The sequence below is a fragment of the Chelonoidis abingdonii genome, chromosome 2 (assembly GCF_003597395.2).
Source record: "Chelonoidis abingdonii isolate Lonesome George chromosome 2, CheloAbing_2.0, whole genome shotgun sequence".
NCBI lineage: Eukaryota > Metazoa > Chordata > Testudines > Testudinidae > Chelonoidis > Chelonoidis abingdonii.
In genome coordinates this window covers 79060836-79081953 of record NC_133770.1, presented here as the reverse complement: position 1 = coordinate 79081953, position 21118 = coordinate 79060836, and the positions used below count along the sequence as shown (strand labels likewise).

The window sequence follows — 21118 nt, the reverse complement described above, 5'->3', positions numbered from 1 at the left end:
GCTCTAGGGACACGTGCCAGGGAAGCAGCCTTAATTATTCTTCAGTATGCAGTGTTTTATCAAAACTGAAAGGTCAAAAAAGAGGCTTGGGGCCAGGACCTCCTTTGCCTGGTCAGCTCTGATGCTGGAACAAACGCTGGGTCCAGGAGCAGGCTGCTCAAAGTTGTGTTAGGCGCCAGCTCTCTCCCAGGCCTTAATGACTCATAGACTCATAGGTCAGAAGGGACCAATATGATCACCTTCCCACCCTACCTCTTGAGCTGCAGTGACTACAACTCAGCTACTCCCTCAGCGGTTCGGCCTAGGGTGACCACACAGCAAGTGTGTAAAATCGGGACGGGGTGGGGGGTAATAGGAGTCTATATAAGACCACCACCCAAAAATCAGGACATCTGGTCACCCTAGCTGGGTCATGGATTATCATTTCCTACTTGTTTTCTACTAGCCAGAGGAGCCCTAAAAAAGGCTCAAGACCCCCACAGTGCTAGGCACTGTGCAAGCCAGTAACACAGATAAGTGTGCTCAGCAATTTTTTATAATCTAGTTTACACCTCTATATTGCTCACCAACAAACTAAAGGAACGTGCTTTGGCCTCTACAGATGAATTCTACATGCTTTGTATTTTGGCCTTAAACTGTGATTTCTGCTAGTAACCTTAATTAGCCAGGCAGAGTATTGATGCCAATTTTTAGGATAACACAAGTGTGTGTGGGTTAATTGGCACATATTAGAAGCATAGTGCTTTAGAGCTGAATGTTCCTTGGGGTTTTCCTTGCAAAGCTACTGGGTACTAGGTCTGTCTTCCACACAAGGGCCATCATTCCCAACTGGGACTGGCAGGCTCAGAGGCCTGACCAGTAGCCACAATGGCACAGGTCAACCTCTAACCTGGTGCCCAGGCTCATGTCTTTCTGGGTTACTGCACTATCAGACCAAAATGTGACTGTTCTAATTAAGGGCTTGTTTGGACATAGGCTTCAGCCAGCAGTTTGAAACTGGGTTGATCCCTTCCACACTGGCCACAGTTGTGTGGAGAGGTTAACAGCTTGGGGTAGGTTTAAAATTTCCATAGGCTTCCCCACTGCCCCAGCAAGAGACCATGACTATAGCCTGGATTTGTTGGCCATGAGGCCAACAAAGCAGCTGTGCTCTGAGCTTCACTCTCAGGCACCTGGAGAGAAGGGCTGACTGTGAATGATCAATCCTAACTCTGCTGTGCTTTCTGTGAGGAAACATCTTTCCCCAGCCAGATCACTTACTCCTTCTGGAAAATTTGTCCAGATAAGAAAATCCCAATGAAAAAAGGTCTCTAGTTGTTTTATTTGCTCTAACATTTGATCTATACAAAACAAACACTGTTTAAAATGAAAATAAGTGCATGAAACATTTGATAAAGAAGAGTATATATCCACATTCCTATTTCATATATGATGGACAGATGAAATACTCCTTAGAAGAAGAATAAAATTCCCTTTACATGTAGGAGTAAAAATGTCAGTAGTGTCAGGGACTACTGGATGTTATTCCTTGGCCTCTACCCTGGAATGAGGAAAAACAGGCCATGACACAATCTTATGCTACTATCCACTTAGTGACAATGGCTTGCTTTTCCTCTCCAGGCAGTTACTGGCATGCATTCTCCAAACCCACCACTAGAGGTCAATGGGCCATAGCTCTGCATAGATGACATCAATCCACCGGGTGGCATTTATAGTAACAAAATGTTATTGATGTTTGCAGCACAAAGCAGCTAAGCTGTATTCCTTTTGCCTGTAGTGCCACCATTCAAGCTAAGATAGTCCCTCTATAAATCCGGCATAGTATTTTCTGAATCCAGTTTTAGTTGTTGACTTTCTGCACCACTCTTTAAATATCTCTATATAGTTTATTATAAAAGCATATACAAAAACATTTTAAATAAAATATTTTCACCATAAATCTTAACTTTATGTGAATAAACATGTTTCCTATTGATTTATAAAGGAGTCTCCTAGAAAAATATCAATGTCTGACAAAGCCTTTTATAATTGCACTGGACACACTTCTCTCTCTATATATTTATTAATGGAGAATTGTTTTGTTAATTTCAATGGCACATTTTATTCCTCTGTGAGAGGAGCACAGGTCACAGAAGACACTTGAAGACAAAACTAGTAGGAAATACAGACCGCTGATAGCTTTACTTTAAAGTCCAATATGAGGCCAACTTCAAATCTAAACCTCTTGGAGGGTGAAAAGAATGTAAGTAATGTCTGATGGGTGAATTTTGGAATGCACATTTTTTGCTAGTTATACTGAATAGCTGGGAGCAGCTCTAACCACTGTGTATGTGCAGTATGTGACAATTTTATGTTAGACAGTGTTCCCACTGCACCCAGATCTGCATGGGAGTTGGAGGACATCCATGTTCTTTCCTGGCTTTTGCAAATAAGGCATGAAACAGAGTCTGAACTATGAAAAGGAACTGGGTAAGTTCATAGAGGATAGGTCCATCAGTGGCTATTAGCCAGGATGGGCAGGGATGGTGACCCTAGTCTGTATGCGAGAAGCTGGGAATGGGCAAGAGGGGATGGATTACCTGGTCTGTTCATTCCCTCTGGGGGCACTGCTGGAAGACAGAATACTAGGCTAGATAGACCTTTGCTCAGACTTCCCTATAGCTTTTCTTGTGTGTCAAGAAATTAGACATGCTGTGTATAAAGAGTGTTTGTTTTTATATCAATACATGAAGAGTAAAAAGAAGTACTGCCTTTCATCAGAATGTACAGCAAATGCAAAACAGCTGCCTTATTATCGGCCTTGCCTGGTTTCCTAGGGTCAGGCGAAGGAAACATGTTCCTCTGATATTTTGCAGCCTGCTAGTAGGAAGTGTAAATTCAAAGCAATAAACATCTGAGGGAGAATGACTTCATATGGAGAGACATGTCAAACGCAACCCCTCTTTTTTGGAATATTTTGAGGAACATAGTTAAGCATCTGAGTGCGCTGGTGACCCACTGAACAATACATACTAAAACTTTTGGAACCAGCTGCAGAAATGATTGCATAGTTACTGCATAACTGAAACAGACTCTGAGGCCAAATCTGTCTGTCTGCTGTGAACAAGCTCTCTAAAACACAAAGCAGCAAGGCAGCAGCAGGATATGTACAAGTATGTGATTCGAAAGCCACCTTTCTATTGCCTGTTGTTCCTAATCATTTGGTGACCTGCCTAGCACGCTGTTGCTGGTATCATGAGAGACCTCTCCCTTTGTTTCCTTAATGGGCAGGGTTCTCTTAGGTACTGGTAGTTTCCTGGAAGCACATTTTACTCTTTCCAGAGTATGGCTGTATATATAAGAATAGCTATTCTGTAGTTCAATACAGCCATTAATAAAGTGCAAATATTATTGGCTATTGTCAAATCTTGTTTCCTGAGGAAGTGCTAACACAGCTTAGCCATGACAAGATCTAGGGCACCCACGGTATGACACCAACTCCCTACTTTTGGTTCCCACAAATTCTTGTCCCTCTCTGGAGACACCGCTTAAAAGGAGTGGCAAGATCCTCAGTACTTCAGGAAGCAAGTCCAGGCATCTATCAGGACCTCTTCTTTTTCCAAGCTGCATGAGTTCAGGAGCAACTTCCCTCCTTTACACAAGCCTGAGCTGGTTGCTACTTGGTGGTGGTCACAGTGCAGTCTTCTGGGATTTTCTCCTCTGAACAACTTCTTCCTGAGAGTCTGTCCTGGTGCTCAAGCTCATTGAAACGCTCAGCCACACACTGCGCAGTGAGCCGGGCTTCGGGGTCATGATCCCAACACTCAATAAGAGTCTCACACACCATCTGGATACCCTGCAATGGGCACAGAAACACAGCAATGAATTCCTCTACAGGATAGTTAGGTCTCGGGCAACGCAAGCAGTTGTGCGTGAGTAACTTTGTGCGACTTCTTGGGTGAGCAAAGTTACTGACGTACATATGTGTTTACAGAATTGGTCTCTATCTGATGTGAAGTGTAGTGAGAACTCTATACAGAAATACTGCACTATTTACAGTAGACTACAGCAGAGTTACTGCAGGTTTTGGACCATTACTGTAGAGTACTGTAGTATAAAATACAGTGGACCATTACTGCAGAATCCAGCAGTGTGTTTTAGAAGTGTGATATGGTACATGATACCCTCACTATTACTGGTCAGCTGATCATGAAGAGGGTAATGGGAAATCCAAGTGAAATCTGGAGAAAAACTAAGTATCAGGCCCCAGTTCAGGTCCTTATGGTTTCTTGGATCTATGTAGAAACATAAGCCCTGATCTTGCAGACACATTACTCACAGGTATTTGGCTGTAATTGCAGTGCTGCTGCACATGTTTATTGGAAATAGCAATATCTTTATAAACAAGACATATTTGCCAGGAAATTCTGTGTTTTGCTTTCTGACACTAAAAGCCATTAAGCAGGATTTATATTAAACTTTTTATTGAAAAACACACACTTCACAATACCACATTAATTATATATTTCCCTAATTGGTGATGTTGACTGATGTCAATGTTAATAGCAGAATGTTACTATCTGTATACAAATAAGATTCATTTTCTGCTGGCATTGAAATTACAAGCAGTAAATTAAATTAAATATTAAACATTAACTTGGAATCAATAGTGCAACAAGTCTCATTAAGGGGGAAAACAATGCAATATGTAAATCTATTCCAGAATGTTATCACTATGAATAATGGGTTCATTACCAAACCACAACAGCAGAGGAAGAAAATGAATATGGAGGAGCCATTACAGTAAGAGCAACTTCTACTGATTTCAAAATTAGAACTAAAGAATTCTGGGGTAGATCCCCACCTGGGATAAACTGTGATAGCTCCACTGAAGTCAATGCCCTGCTGAATTTCTGGTGGTGCTGCATGAAATGTTGAGAGGATTTATAGGGTGGGAACCAAATCTCCTTTTATTAAAGCTCCTTATCAGTGAGATCAAATCCAGTACTGTCAATTTCCCTAAATTATTCTTTTGATTAAACCTCACTTATGGCCAGATTGTGCACAGCCCCTGAAGTACAGAGACTGTGCTCTTCCCAGTTTGTCGTTCTAGGGGGCCTGTTGGGTGAGCACCGCAATCTCTCCATAGTGGTGTAGTCAGGGTGCAGCAACTATCCTGCCACCTGATTCCACAGGGCAGCGGCTAGTGAGCAGCACTCACCTGTTGCCAGACAAGAGGCAAAGTGTCCTGGGGGTTCTCCAGCAATTGCTCTAAGGCTTATGGGGCATCTGTAGCTCATCTAGTATAGCTGGCAGCAGAACTGGAGTGTTTCCCTGTTCTTGTTTCTCTTGAGACAATCAGGCTGGTTCCTGCCCTCATTTATTTAGCCCTACTTCGTTAGTGACTGGCAAGTGTGTTCTTTTGTGAGCAGCTGTCAATTTATTTCACTGATGTGATCAATAGGCTGAGGACTGAGTTGTCTGCTTTTGTACCAGCCAGAGCAGACATTGAGAAATACACAGCCTTGCCTGGTTTTCAGACAGTTTCACTCAGGACTTGTCTGCACAGTGCCACAGTCATATATATGTATGTATGTATGTATGTGTGTGTGTGTGTGTGTGTGTACTGTACACCACTCTGCGTGTTGCACTCTCACTGCATTGTGTAGATCCCAGTGGCTCAAACAACAAGGCCCTCGTTTGCATTGACATAGTCCGGTTTCAAACGGGACCACGTTAACACACACTAGGCACCTCTGAGTCTGAGTCAGCAGGGTCTATACAAGGCAGTCAGAGTGCTCCACAATTCACACCCCTGTAGTCCAGTCTGTGGCAAGCCCTGGACTGTGACTAACCAAATGTGAGAAGAACCTATGTTCTTCAAGACCGGTTAGGGCCAATAGAGAGATTCAGAGCCCACAACTGAAGAGGATTGTTAATGCTTCCCTTTCAAAGCCCTGAACGAGCTGAGACTGCCTCTCCTCTGTTGCCTTAACCCACCAGATCAGCTGGCATGCCCTTGCTGATGGTCCCTAGGAAAAAATTCTGAGTCTGACAGAAGTTATTTCTCAGCTGAAATTTTCTCCCCTTTCCTCCTTCAGAGCCTGAACTGGGAGTGCTTTAGGAGGCAATATATTTCACTGAGATTTGGCTGATTGATTTGGGTTTGGTTTCTAGCTAAGAGGGATCATTTAGGGTAGAGATTGTGTCTTCTGAGACCACGGGTGCAGTAGAACTTCACTGCCCTGCACTAAGGTGATGGGGTTGGAAGAGGAAACCCAGTGCAGAATGATGAGGTGTGAGATTTACTAAGGATGTGGATGGGCAGGAGCACCAGCACCGCCAGCCTATTAAGAAACTGTAGCCCTTTTCTTAACAGATGGTGCTGCCTGTTCAGCCCTCTGCACCCCAGAGCACTGGATGAGGGACTGTGTCTGGACTGCATCACCCCTACTCAGGGCAGTGGCTGAATGCTACAGTCACTTGCATTGCATGTTCTTACCTGATGGTTCAGCCAGGAGCTAGGGATTTCTGGACGCCCTCTATCTCGCAAGACATTGTCCTTCATGCTTTCAACACAAGGGTGCTCTCGTACTTTAGAACCAAATGGGGGCTCGTAGTCTTTCACTTCTGCCAAGCGAACAAGTAAACACAGAGACTTAGATGGGTTTGCCTGTTATATTGGTGCCAAGAGCCATTAACAGAAGTAAGATCAGCTGCTTAACTGCCACAGCCCATGGTGTACCAGCTGGCCAGCTTCAAATAAAGCCACGCCTGTGGCTTTTTCTAAAATGTAAGTATTTTTTTTTCTTTTTTCTGGCACGCTCATTCTATCCTCATTCACATTATTCCCCAATACTTACTCACATTAATAGCAATCACCGCATCATAGTGACTCTCAACAATTTGGGAGTCTGATCCAGGAGCCCTCATTCAGGCAACAGCTTTGCCTGAGCAGAAGATGCAGGACTGGCCCCTTTGGGCTGACCTCGTTTGCAAATCCAGGGAAAACACTTTGAGGGTGGACATCCAGCTGAAATCTGTCTATGGTTTACATAGGAATGTGACTGGTCTCTAAAGGACAACAGTTGCTTGAGAAATTGAAAGGTGCAGCTTATTAAGGCAAGAAGCAGTGCTGAAAGCTGGTGTATAGGCCTCCCTGGTCACTACAGAAAAATGATCACTGGAGACAAAAGTGTACTTCCTTCCCCCCTGCCCCACCAAAATATTAATTTAAAGGGGGGGGGAGATAGTGCCAATAGGTCAGAATCTATGTAGGGGGCCCAGATTCATGACAGCAGTCCTTCCACTCTAGTTTTTGTTTGTGTTCTCCATATTTTTGTACGGGTGCACATGAGTGTGTGAGAGAAAGACTAAGCCATATGGGACCTTTGGAGAAAACTCAAGAAATCTCTGGGAGCGGCAATATTACAGTAAATGCTGACACAATGTTGAAAATGCTGTGGTTTCTTTGGAAACAGATGGAGAATTTACTCCCAGGGACAGGCCTAATGACTTACTGGTACTGGATAAAGATTTATGAGGTTGGCCTGTTCTACTGCCTATTGTTTCATTCAAGGAATTAATTGAGGACCCCTTGAAAATGTGACATATATAAGAAAAACTGAAATGTAATCGACAAGCTATTCTAGTGACTGTATTTACATACCTAGAAGATGCACAAGAAGCAATAGGATGAAGAATAAGGGCAATATGATAATGCAATAGGATAAATCAATGGTACGGCCTCAGCTGGAATACCATGCAGCACATCTTGCAGGCTATTTCATAATTAAAAATTATTCCAGGAAACATGACAAGAATGATCCAGGGCCTGGGGAAATTCTTGTATGAAGAGAGATTGAACACATCGGGAACGTTTACGTTAGAAAGGAAACGAATAGGAGGGGACATGATAAAAAGTGCTTCATATAATGAATTGTACAATAGAGAAGGTAGAACAGGAACTTCTGTTCTCCCTGCTCATAACACAAGAATAAGGGACATTTAATGCAACTGAAGGGTGGCAAATTCACTGGATAAAAGAAATACTTTTTTATACAATGCATAATTAGTCTGTGGAACTCATTGTCACGGGCTGTTGTTGAGACCAGGAATTTAGCAAGATTCAAAGAGGAATTTGATATTTATATGGATACCAAAAATATCCAGAGTTACACTTACTGATAATGACAATTTATGGAAGGAATATTAAAGCTCATGCTTCCGAGCTTAAGCCACTCTCTAAATACTGAAGATCAAGATGAGATCTAATGTGGGTGCAGGTTATCCCACATATGCTTAAGGTGGGGTGGAGTTCTTACATCTTCCTCTGAAGCATCTGATAGCTTCCACTGTCTAAACACTAGATCAGCTGGACCACAAATCTGATCCAGTATAGCAGTTCCTAAATCCTTCATAGTACATCACTGTTTTTAAGTTTTGAATATAGTTAAACAAGCACTCAATTAAGGGCCAGAGTCTTCCAGTCTTGCTCCTGATGATTAGTACCTTGATCCACAGATAGTTCCACCAGCAGTGTAAGACTGCTCAACAAGAGTATGGCTAGCAGAATATAGCCCTTAAAACCAAACGGAAACTGCCATCTTGACAGTCTGATACCCATGAGTACAATGCAATGCCTGCACAATGAAAAAGCAGATACATTCAGTTTCAAAGTTGTTGCAAGCTTTAACCAATAATAAGCAAATCTAATTAAAATCAATATCAGAACCATGCAATACCTTGGGAAATGTTCTGTTTTGTCATGAATTCTAATGGGATCAATGTTCCCTGACTCCTGATCTATTTGTTACTACCATTTATCATTTAACAATGGCCTATGCACCCTGGTCAAAGGATCACGGCCTTATTGCAATATAGACAAACAACAGAGAAGACAGTCCCTTTCCAAAGGAGCTTACAGTCCTAGTCAGTCAGGACATGATAGGAGGATAGAACAGACAAAGGCCGGGGGGGAGAGGAGGAGGATGAAACCATTTCCTGCTGGAAAGTATCAATAAAAAGGCAGCCTCATTATGAGACACCAGCACCATCCACTGTTATGGGGGATATAGTGACACAGTTGTTTGCAGTGTTGCCGTAACCATGTTGGTCCCAAGATAGGAGGGAAACAAGTCGGGTGAGGTAATATCTTTTATTAGACCAAATTCTGTTTGTGGAAGGGACAAGCTTTTGAGCTACACAGACGTGCAGGCTCATGGTTCAATGCTTGATACTCTTAATTTTTATTATGTTAGAAAATGGCAAATGATGCATTTCTCAGCAGGTGATCAAGAATTTTTTACTTACGATTCAAGTCAAGCTCTATGTGAATGGAAATTCAAATTCAATTAGCTATACAGGAACATTTTAACTTTGTTAAAATAAAACTACCTTAAATGGGCTGGATACACAAGAAAAAGTTTCTCACAGACTATCAAAACATCTTTTGCATTTAAAACTAACTTATTTATTAAGCAAAGGAACTATAATAAAGAATTAAAGGAGAGTAATGCAAATCAGCCTGGGTTTATGGAAAATACATACTGTCAAACTAACTCGATATCCTTTTTGATGAGATTATAAGTTTGCTTAATGTAATATACCTAGACTTCCGTAAAGTGTTTGACTTGTTTCTGCATGACATTTTGATTAAAAACTAGAGCAATATAAAATTAACATGGCAGATATTAATGAATTATAAAATGTCCAACGGATAAGCCTCAAAATGGGGAATTATTATCAAGTGGGTGTGTTCCAGTGGGGAGGGATAGCTCAATGGTTCGAGCATTGGCCTGCTAAACCCATGGGGGGCCACTTAGGGATCTAGGGCAAAAATCAGTACTTGGTCCTGCTAGTGAAGGCAGGGGACTGGACTCGATAACCTTTTGGGGTCCCTTCCAGTTCTAGGAGATAGCTATATCTCCAATTTTTTTTTTTATTGTTTCTTGGCCCTATGCTATTTAACGTTTTTCTCAGTGGTCTGGAAGAAAACATAATATTGTCTCTGATAAAGTATGCAGATGACACATATTGGGGGAGTGGTAAATAATGAAAGGGACAGGTCACAAAGAATGTAGGCCATACATACAGAATGGGGGACTCTATCCTGGAAAACAGTGACTCTTAAAAGCAGCAAAGAATCCTGTGGCATCTTATAGATTCACAGACTTTGGAGCATGAGCTTTCATGGGTGAATACCCACTTCGTCAGATGCATCTGATGAAGTGGGTATTCACCCACGAAGCTCATGCTCCAAAACGTCTGTTAGTCTATAAGGTGCCACAGGATTCTTTGCTGCTTTTACAGATTCAGACTAACACGGCTACCCCTCTGATAAGTGACTCTTAAAAAGATTTGGGGAGCATGGTGGATTAGCAGCTGACCACAAGCTCCCCATGGAAGTCTGTGATCAAAAGAGCTAATATGATCTTAGGATGCATAAACAGGGGAATCTCAAGCAGGAGCAGAGAGGTTATTTTATCTACATGTTTGGCACTGCTGTGACTGCTGCTGGAATACTGTGTGCAGTTCTGGTGCCCACAATTCTAGAAGGGTGTTGATAAATTGGAGAAAGTTCGGAGAAGAGCCACAAGAATGATTAAAGAATTAAAAAACCTGCCTTTTGTGATAGAGTCGATCTACTGAGCTTAACAAAGAGGGTTGACTTGATTTCAGGCTATAAGTACTGACATGGGGTACAAAAAATTAATAATGGACTCTTCAATCTAGGAGAGAAAGCTATAATGCAACTGAATGGCTGGAAGTTGAAGCTAGACAAATTCAGACTAGAAATAGGACGTAAATCTATAATAGAGTAATGAACCATTGGAACAATTCACTAGTGGTCATGGTGGATTCTCCATGTTTAAATCAAGACTGGATGTTTTTCTAAAAGTTCCGCCCTAGGCATTATGTTGGGAAAGTTCTATGGCCTGTGTCATACAGGTCGTCAGCCTAAATGATCACAATGCTCCCTCTGGCCTTCCATCCTGTGAATCTGTGGCCTGGTCGAAACTACGCGTTTAAACCGAATTTAGCAGCGTTAAACCGAATTAACCCTGCACCCGTCCACACAACGAAGCCCTTTATATTGATATAAAGGGCTCTTTAAACCCATTTCTGTACTCCTCCCCGACGAGGATTAGAGTTAGTGTGGTCGCAATTTGACGATATTGGCCTCCGGGTGGTATCCCACAGTGCACCATTGTGACAGCTCTGGAAAGCCATTTGAACTCGGATGCACTGGTCAGGTAGACAGGAAAAGCCCCGCGAACCTTTGAATTTCATTTCCTGTTTGCCCAGCGTGGAGCTCTGATCAGCACGGGTGGCGATGCAGTCCCAAATCCAAAAAGAGCTCCAGCATGGACTGTATGGGAGATACTGGATCTGATCTCTGTATGGGGAGACAAATCTGTTCCATCAGAGCTCCGTTACAGAAGACGAAATGACAAAACATTTGAAAAAATCTCCAGGCTATGATAGACAGAGGCCATAGCAGGGACTCAGCACAGTGCTGCGTGATGGAAAGCCAAAGAATCAAATGGACGCTCATGGAGGGAGGTGGGACTGAGGACTCCAGCTATCCCACAGTCCCCGCAGTCTCCGAAAAGCATTTGCATTCTTGGCTGAGCTCCCAACGCCTGAAGGGTCAAAAACATTTTCCCAGGTGTTTCAGGGTGTATGTCGTCAGTTTACACCCTTCTCCCCCCCATGAAAGAAAAGGGAAAAAAATCGTTTGGGATGCTGCTGGTAGACGTGGTGCGACAGCGCTGAACACCAGCATCCCCTTCCCAGTGGCAGATGATGCAAAATGACTGGTAGCCATCGTCATCATCATCAGCAGCCCGTGCATGCTCCTGGCTGGCCTCGGTGAGGTCGGCCGGGGGCGCCTGGGTAAAAATAGGAATGACTCCTGGTCATTCCCAGCAGACAGTACAAAAGGCTTGGTAACCGTCCTCATCATAGCAGCTAGAGGCCGCCTCCTCCTCATTTTATCTCACTAAAAACTCAGTGTTTCTTATTCCTGCATTCTTTATTACTTCATCACACAAATGAAGCCCAGGATGTAGCCCAGGAGGGGTGCGGGAGGAGGGAAGCAATGGGTGGGGTTGTTGCAGGGGCACCCCCTAGAACGGCATGCAGCTCATCATTTCTGCGGGATCTCTGGGGCTCTGACACGGAGCAGCTGTGCTCTCTGGTTCTCTAGTACACTTGCTCCATATTCTAGGCAGGACTTGACTCTATTTTTAGACAAAACATAAAGAAGGGAATGACCTGGAGAGTCATTCCCATTTTTGTCCATGCGCCCCCAGCTGACCTTAGCGAGGCCAGCCAGGAGCACCCATGACAGCAGCAGACGGTACAGAAGGACTGATAACTGTCATCGCCAATTTCCAAATGCAAACGGTGCAAAATGACTGATAACCATCATCTCATCGCCAATTTACAATGGCAGACGGTGCAACAGGGATGGTAACTGTCTTTGCTACCTTGCAAAGGCAAATGAATGCTGCTGTGTAGCACTGCAGTACTGTATCTGTCAGCAGCATCCAATACACATACGGTGACAGTGACAAAAAGGAAAACAGTCTCCATGGTTGCCATGCTATGACAACTTCCAGGGCAATCCAGGGAAAAAGGGCACGAAATGATTGTCTGCCGTTGCTTTCACGGAGGAAGGAATGAGTGACGACATTTACCCAGAATCAACCGCGACACTGTTTTTGCCCCATCATGCATTGGGATCTCAACCCAGAATTCCAATGGGCGAGGGAGATTGCGGGAACTATGGGATAGCTACGGGATAGCTACCCACAGTGCAATGCTCCGGAAATTGACACTAGCCTCAGTACATGGACACACACCGTCGAATTAATGTGCTTAGTGTGGCCACATGCACTCGACTTTATACAATCTGTTTTAAAAAAACGGTTTCTGTAAAATCAGAATAATCCCGTAGTGTAGACTTACCCTGTAAAAGCTTGTCCCTTCCACCAAAAGAAGTTGGTCCAACAAATGATATTGCCTCACCCACCTTGTGTGTCTCACAGTGAAACAGTGTCAGGTATTCCTAAAAGCTTGTTTGAATATGTACGTGTCCATCACCCTGCTCATTGTCTGTCCCTCTGTGCAGATCTCAGAGGAGTCTCAGGCAGAGAAGATGATGCAGTGGAGGTGGTTGATTCCCTCCCACTTAGCCTGATCAAAAAGTCCATTGGAGTTAATGAAAAGACTCCGATTGGTCTCAATGGGTTCAGGATGAGGCCGACAGGGAGTGCAGGGTGAGACTGGGTGTGGGGAGCCTCCCCGCTGCACAATGGGATAAATGGGCCCCGTTTGTTTAACTGTCATTCCAGTGTTCTGTTATTAATCACTGCAATTTTTCGTTAGCACTAAAACAAATAAATAAAGCCTAGCTCTTACAAAACACCCTTCATCAGTAGATCTCAAAGCACTTTAGAAAGGAGGGCAACATCATTACCCCCATTTTCCAGCGGTGGAAACCGAGGCACAGAGAGTCTGAGTCACCCAACTGGCCAGGTAGAGCTGGGAATAGAACCCAGATCTTCTGAGTCCATGTCAGTGCTCTATCCACTAGACAACACTGCCTTCTCACAGATGCTGGCTAGGCTGGTGAGGGAAAAAGCTGATCTACATTCTTCTAATATTTCCCCTGACTGAAATTAGTTCTCTAGTATTCCCAAATGAAAAGGTTGAATAGACTTTTTTTTAAAGGGGGAAATTTCGATAAGGTGCCTGTTCTCATAACCAACGTTATAAGAACACATTTCTCTTTGTTAAGCTAAACAGCTTAAGCTCCTTGAGTCTATCCCTAAAAGGCAAGTCTTCCAAAATTCTTCTGACTCTTCTCTGAGCCCTCTCCAATTTATCAACCCTCATCTTGAATTGTAGACACCAGAACTGGACCCAGTATTCCAGCAGCGATCACACCAGTGCCAAATATAGAGGATTGCATTAGCACTTTTGGCCACAGCATCACTCTGGGAGCTCATGATAATCTACCCCGACCTGCAAATCTTTTTCAGAATCACTGCTGCTCAGAATAGAGTCCCCCGTCCTGTAAGCATGGCCTGCATGCTTTGTATACACTGATATTTAGCCATACTACTACACATGTTGTTTGCTTGTGCCTAGCTTTCTAAGTGATCCAGATTGTTCTGCATCAGTGACCGCGTAGCAGCCTTCTTAGCACCACGTGGGTACTCAGGGAACCCGCCTGGGGACCTGCTGTGGCCAGCGGAGGGATGCCCCTCCCCCAACCTGAACCTAGCCCGGCCCCCAACCTGTCATGGCCGGGCAGCTGGCCAATGGAAGCTGGGAGGGTATTGCCTGCGGGCAAGAGCAATACTCCAAGCCTTCTGCGCCCCCGTCTAGGACCCGAACCTGCTGGCTGCTTCTAGGGTGCGGCACGGTGCCAGGCAGGGAGGAAACCTGCCTTAGCCCTGCTGCATTGCTGACCAGGAGCTACCCAAGGTAAGCCCACACCCCAACCCCAACCCGCTATCACAGTCCTGAGCCACCACCCCCAACCCAGAGCCCCCTCCTGGCCTCCAAACCCCTGATCGCCAGCCCCATGCCAGAGCCCTCACCCCAACCCCTGCCTCAACCCACAGCCCCCTCCCGAATCCCTCAGCCGAACCCACCTCCTGCACCTCAAACCCATCATCCCTGGCCCCACCCCAGAGGCCCCACCCCAGAGACCACACCCCCTCCCACACACCAACCCCAACCCACAGCCCTCTCCCACATTCCAAATCCCTCGGTCCCACCCCATAACCTAGAGCCCCCTCCTGCACTACATGAATTTTATTATGTGCACCAATCTGGAGGTGAAGTGTCACACATCACCTCCAGATTGGTGCACATAATAAAATTCATTCCACACATGGGTGGGAAAAATTAGAGGGAACATTGGTGTCCTGTCCTCTTCATTATCTACCCCCTCACCTACAATGTTTGCATCATCTGCAATCTTTATCAGTGATTATTTTATATTTTCTTCCCGGTCATTAATAAAAATGTTCAATAGTGTGGTTACTGTAATACAAATAATAATGATAACTAATATTAATTGAGCATTTCCATTGCTCCATTTTCACCTCATGATTCTGTGGGACAGTTTTGTCTCATGTGGAAGGCCCGCCCCTTTACTGGAACATTACCTATTTTGTCTTACAGAAATGTGAAAAAAGTGTCCAGCTTGCCTGAAGATGACAGGCAAAAAACTGGAGGGTGATGAATTTTCAGATTAACTAAAATAATGTTTGCATACATCTGTGATGATCATCCAGCATACTAAAATATAATCTCTCTCTGACAGCACAGCTCATCAGAGGCTCTCAAGACACTTTACGAACACTGATGTGTAAACTGAAAGTGTACAAATGTTCAAAACTGGGTATTTCAGGCACCTAAGTCAGTGGGAGCTCAGCATGTTTGAAAATCTGGACACTAGCTTAGATGACTAAATATAGATTCAGGCTCCTAACTTTAGGAACGCAATTTTCAAATCCTTGTCTACAGCTGATAAGCGACTTAAATAAATACTTAACCTTTATATATCATTTCTCATAGGTCTCAAAGCACTTAACAAAAGACAGTGGGGGGAGATTTTCTAAAACATCTAAGAGATTTAGGAGCACAAGTCACATTATTGATTTTGGCTCCTAAATAACTCATGTGCTTTTGCATTTTCCCTATTTTAGAGATGGGGAAACTGAGGCCCGAGGAGGTTCAAAGATGTGCCCCAGTTTACACATGAAATCAGTGGCAAAGGTGGGAATAGAACCAGACTGTCCTGAGCTCTAGTCCCCTATTCTAGCCACTGGACACATACTCCCTCTTCAAACATAAGCTTTACTCATCCCTTTCACAGAATTGCAGCTAGTTATTTCTGTGCATTTTTCCTATTAAGCCACAGTGTGCAGGGCACTTCTCACATACAGGTGGAGACCCTGCCCTTACTGCAACTAAGGGGAGCTCCACATCAGCTTGGCTGAGCCTGAGGACTATCAGGTAGGTGCCTGTCAGATTATGGAGCAGCTCCAAAGCAATGTTATGGTTAGGTTTAAGGAGCTGCTGAATGGCTTATCCCTCAGCTCCATGAGGTCTTAGCAATCCATCCCCCTTGTCTCCCATCCAGAGGGCCCGCAGAACAATGCAACAGACCAATATTGCAGAAGGAGATGGCACGGGGAGAGGAAGGATGCCTTGGAACGGGGAACAAAGTGTTCTCTTCCAGATGGATGTGGTCTGAGGTGGGCGGGGGAACTAAACTATACATCTCCACCTCTGATTGCTCCTGGTGAGATGTTCTGCACAGCTGATTGCTCTGTGTTAGAACTGTCAGCTAGCTGTGCTGTTTCTAAGGTGCATACTCTTTAAGACTCGCTACATCTGACTGTCAGCTAGAGACTGCCCTCACTTCCATGGACTTCAGGGTGTTCTCTACTAAAGACAGGAGAGGCAGACACATGAATTATGCCACACGGGTTGGGTTACATGCTAAGTAGCCACTATGCTGCAGCTCCTGAGGTGAGGAGAGGAAGGAAGAGGAATCTTACTGAGCTCTAGCTGCTGAGCCATGAGTAACTGAGGCCTACTTGACTCGACACTTTAGAGCCCTGGGGGTTGGGTTAGCCCCAAAGTGCATGTTAAACTTGTGGGCCCCCTTCCAAAGCCCAGGAAGTGGGGTTAAGTTCCATCAAGAGAGAGCATGATACAATGGCGGTCACATTTCATTGTGTTAAAAGACACATTAGTATTAGGAACAAAAAACTATGGTTGTTTGACTCTTTCCAAAAGCAGCACAGGGTAAATAAGTGCCCTTCTTCATGTAACATACACTCACTACATAGTTACATTAAAACCAGGCTCCTGGTTCAACCGAAGTTGTGATGCTGCTCCAGAGCCAACCTCCTCCCCAGGCAATTGAATATTTCTTGAGTACCCCAAGCAATGTCAGCCATGCGCTGGTGTCTCTCTCTCCTCCCCACTTTCCCATACTGTATTTGAGAAGAGCTGCACCTGAGCCCTCCCCCCGACTGATGGCAGCTCCATTCCTAAACACAGATGCTTTCAATTTCTTTCTAGAAGGCTGGCAGAAAAACTGCAGTTGCTGTTCTGGCGCCAAAGGCAAGTCTTTGGGAGGAAAAATCATATTTTTTGCAACATGCAGCATCTGGTGCCCAGCTGTTGTGCTGACTTAAATACCAAGTTAACGGTGGAGTGGGGCACTTGGTTCTTCCAAAAGCAGTGTTGCTGGATTTCTAAATATGCCCTCTAAGTTATATGCTAGTGAAAAAAATCAGACAAACTTTATCTATGTCTCTGCCTTCCGCCTCGCTCCTTGTGCTTCTCCATATTTAGCACAACAAAAACACCACCACAGAATACCATGGCCTTTGCACAAAGCGGAGACCCACCTGCACCACTCTTTACAGTGAGATACTGCTGCAGCTTCCCAGTACAGATGAAACTGCCGGTTTTTAAAAACAAACGAAGGCTGCCTAGAAAGGATTCACATACTGCAGAAACTGCGTTTGACAAAACGCCTGCAGTGAAAGGCCCTGCCATATAGCACTTCCCACACTACACAATCCTCCACACCCACAAACAGGTTCTCCAGAGAAACACAGAGCTCCCTTTGATAAATAAACTGCCATTCAACTGTGTCAAGGTACAATAACCATTAGGCCCACCTGCTTCCCCAGCAAGTCGTTAGCATTACTGTTGGAACCTTACACTGATTCCTCCTGCTTTTGAAACTCCCACACTTTCCATAGCAATGGGATTACCGACACTGTAATCATGTCTTTGCTAGAGAAAAAGAGAACGAACTACTCTGGATCTCTAAATTCCACAGGCTCCCCTGGACATCCCAACTATATTTACCAGCATCAATCACATCAACCTACCAAGGTCCAAATGAGGGGTACTTCCTCTCTTGTTGGATTGTATATCCCATATACGAGAAGAGTGTATTCCTCATGCACCAGAGAAGTCATGCTGGTAGAAAGGAACTAGTTGTGACGGTGGCAGAAGGTATCAGCGAGAGAGATGGGGGAAATGATCATTATGAATGCTGTCAGGTAATCTGCCAGTTGGGTGCCAGGGTGTCAGACGTCATGAGGCAAGAGATGATCTTTTAGAGACACATGAGAAAACCCAGTCACTATGCTACTGCTCTCTGTGAAGGGGGTCAGGGAGGGCAGAGGGATAGGTGGGGAAGCGAGGGGAGATTCTGCAACTCAGCGAGTGGGGGGGAGGCCAGCTCCAGGCTGGGAAGGGGTATCCACCTAGGTCCTACTGCCAGTCCTAGGGCAGTTCCTCAGTGGCTGGTGTCCAGTGCCCCATGTTCCAGACCCCTTGGCAGCTGGTGCAATGTGTGCTGACAACCCCCTGCCCAGGTGCAGGTGACCTGTCCAGTCCCCCTCACTCCATCTCAGCAGCTGGCATATGCGCTTTTACCCCTCCCTGGGGCCAGATGTCTTTGCTGGGACCCATGGTGGCTGGTCATTAGAGTCACTGGGTGAGAAAGGAAAAGCACAAATGACTCTGCAGTTCAGTGGCTAGGGCATGGGCCTGGGAGGTGGGAGATCCTGGGTCTAGGCCCCCTGCTCCAATGAGTCTTTCATTATTTATCCACAGTGGAACAGCTTCAATAGGAGAGACTGAGGGGGGGTCCTCTGCAGGCTATGCCATAGCCGAGTGGTTAGAGCATTCTACCGAGAGGCAGAAGACCCTGCCCTGTTCCAATGCTGTCTCCCCTTTAGGCAGAGCAGGGAACTGAACCTGGGTCTCCCACATCCTAGGCAAATACTCTGTCCTCTTGACTAGAAGGAATAAGGTTGGCACCACCACCTGCTCCTGTCACCTTTGGCATTTTGTGTGGAGTGAGGCAGGCTCCTACGTCCTTGTCACAGGCCTAAGCCATCTGACTCCAAGAGAGGGGTTTCCCATCTTTCGGTATCTCCTGTTGGCTACCTTAGGCGGCTCCCCACCTAGCGTGCACTGGTTGTTGTGGATCCCATTCTTAGGTACCTCTCTCCCCCGGTGTTGGCCAGGGATCCTAGGCACCTAACTCAGGCTTTGTGGATCGCAGAGTGGTGCCAGTTTTCTAGTTGCCTGAAAGGGCTTGCAACAGTGAATATCCCAATGTTTAAGTCCCTTTGTGGCTCTGAGCCCAAGCTCTGGGAGTTATATTTCAATTATTAGGACAAAAGCTTAAGGCTTGGCTGCGTCCCTTGCGACTAAAAGGTCACCTCTGATCGGGAACAGTAAAATCTTTCTGTCGTGCCATCGTGTTGCGGAATTACACTTCCTGGGAAAATGACTGCAATCAGGAAATAAACAAGTTCAAGACATTTTTTGTTTTGTTTTTGGAGACAAGCAGTGATTGAGGGGTAGGATGAAAAAAGAAAACCAGGAAGTGGGGTTAAGATCCATCAAGAAAGAGCAGGGATGTTGGGCCAGATAAGCTTTTCCTTTTCCTAACATTTCTTATGTGCTTATTCTAAAGGTTATAACAGGTCACTCTCTTCTAGCTGACAAGCTGATGATTCTTCTTCCTTATGAAACTACACTCATATCCTCTTTTAAGCAGCTGCCTTGTGAGCAGAGCTTCAATGAGGCTTGCTTTCACCACAAGCACCATTCCACTGTACTCAGCAAATATCAACAGGAAAGGACCTCAGGCATCAGCAAAAGGATGAAAGATTCCTGAACAAACAGCTCCCATATATATATATATATATATAAACAACAGCGAGCTGCTAAATGCAAGAAACAAAAGTGTTTAAGAGACAGAGCAAAGATCCTGTATTTCCACTTTTAAATTTTATCATTGTTGTTTACTAAACACAGATTAAAAAGAGCGAGTGGCATCAATAAATGGCCTGTACTTATAAATGCACAGTACCATACGAGTTAAACTAGGATGGACTTGCCTTTAAAATGCAAGCTTGAGGTTAAATTATGGAACCACAAAATGTTTGTCAAGCTCTACTTCCTTGAAATATTTGAATAGTTTTGGGATTTTTTTTTTTAAATGCTTGTAAACAGCTAGAGCCATTGCATATTTGCTTTGCAGGTTTCCTCACACAGTTGTTCCAAGGGCGAATCCATTACCCAGAGCCCAACCCACATTGCAGAACTGACTGCTCAGCAGATATATGGAGAGGCTAGAGTAGAGGAATACTCCTCCGACCTCCAACCATGATTCAGCTGTGCAGAGACCATTCCAGCTCAATAGCAGAGAAGCCTTCGTGGACAAAAGGACCCATGAAGCAGCAGATCTGCAGCCTGATCACGTCTCCCTCCCATTCATTCATCTGCGCATTGCTGTGCAGGAATCCTCACACTGTGAAACTCTACAACTTGCTAGGTTGCCCCCTCTCTGTGCAGTCCCTTGAAATACTACTGCTCTGGTTCTGCTGGACAAGGAGACCCCCTAGTTTTGGAAGAAGTGACAAAATTTGCTTCCTAATGCACATTTGCCATGGTATCTGGCAAAATTATTTGCAACACCTCCATTACTCAGTCCTGCTGTGCAAGTGTCAATGTACCAAACTGTGGGTAGCTTTAGGATGGACAGAAATGTCCCATAATGCTATGCACTATGATGACACCAGCAAATTTTACTTGTACCTTGACCAGGGGCTAAATTCAGAGGGGAGACAAAGCCCAAAGCCCTGTGTACGTCATAGCACATTGCACATAAATTCTGTGGCCAGTCTCCTGGCTTCTATACCATACATAGCTTTTGGGGCAGCTTTAGGTATAATCTCAGAAATGGAGATTTGGTTTTAATGGACTACATCTGAAAATGAGTAACACAGTATTCCTCGTGGTATTTATTTTGAGGTTACATTCAATTTATTTTACTCTGTCCTACATCTTCAATATCCCACTGTTTTTTATACTTACAATGTGTTACTGGATTATAGAACTTGTCAGGGGTGCTGTTAAACTTTTGGCACCCATCTAAGGTACGGTAGAAAGATTGGGACTTAGGGATTTACCCTAGGATGTTTCTGATAAAATGACCAGTCATAAATAGGTTTCAGAGTTAACACTCCAGGGAGGTCAACGCGTGGGGGGGGGGGGGGGGGGG

General features: G+C 44.7%; 1 protein-coding gene across 2 annotated transcripts in view; it reads right to left on the bottom strand.

The window, feature by feature from the left end:
- Positions 1–2670: 2670 nt before the first annotated feature.
- Positions 2671–21118, bottom strand: part of TGFBR2 (transforming growth factor beta receptor 2) — a 78125-nt gene continuing 59677 nt past the window's right edge. For both annotated transcript variants that reach the window (XM_032784162.2, XM_032784161.2), the window contains 2 exons: positions 6482–6609; positions 2671–3835 (listed from right to left, as the gene is read on the bottom strand). In XM_032784162.2, coding sequence (XP_032640053.1) covers positions 3656–3835; positions 6482–6609 — 308 coding nt within the window. In that variant the 3' untranslated portion in view covers positions 2671–3655. The remainder of the gene's footprint in view (positions 3836–6481; positions 6610–21118) is intronic.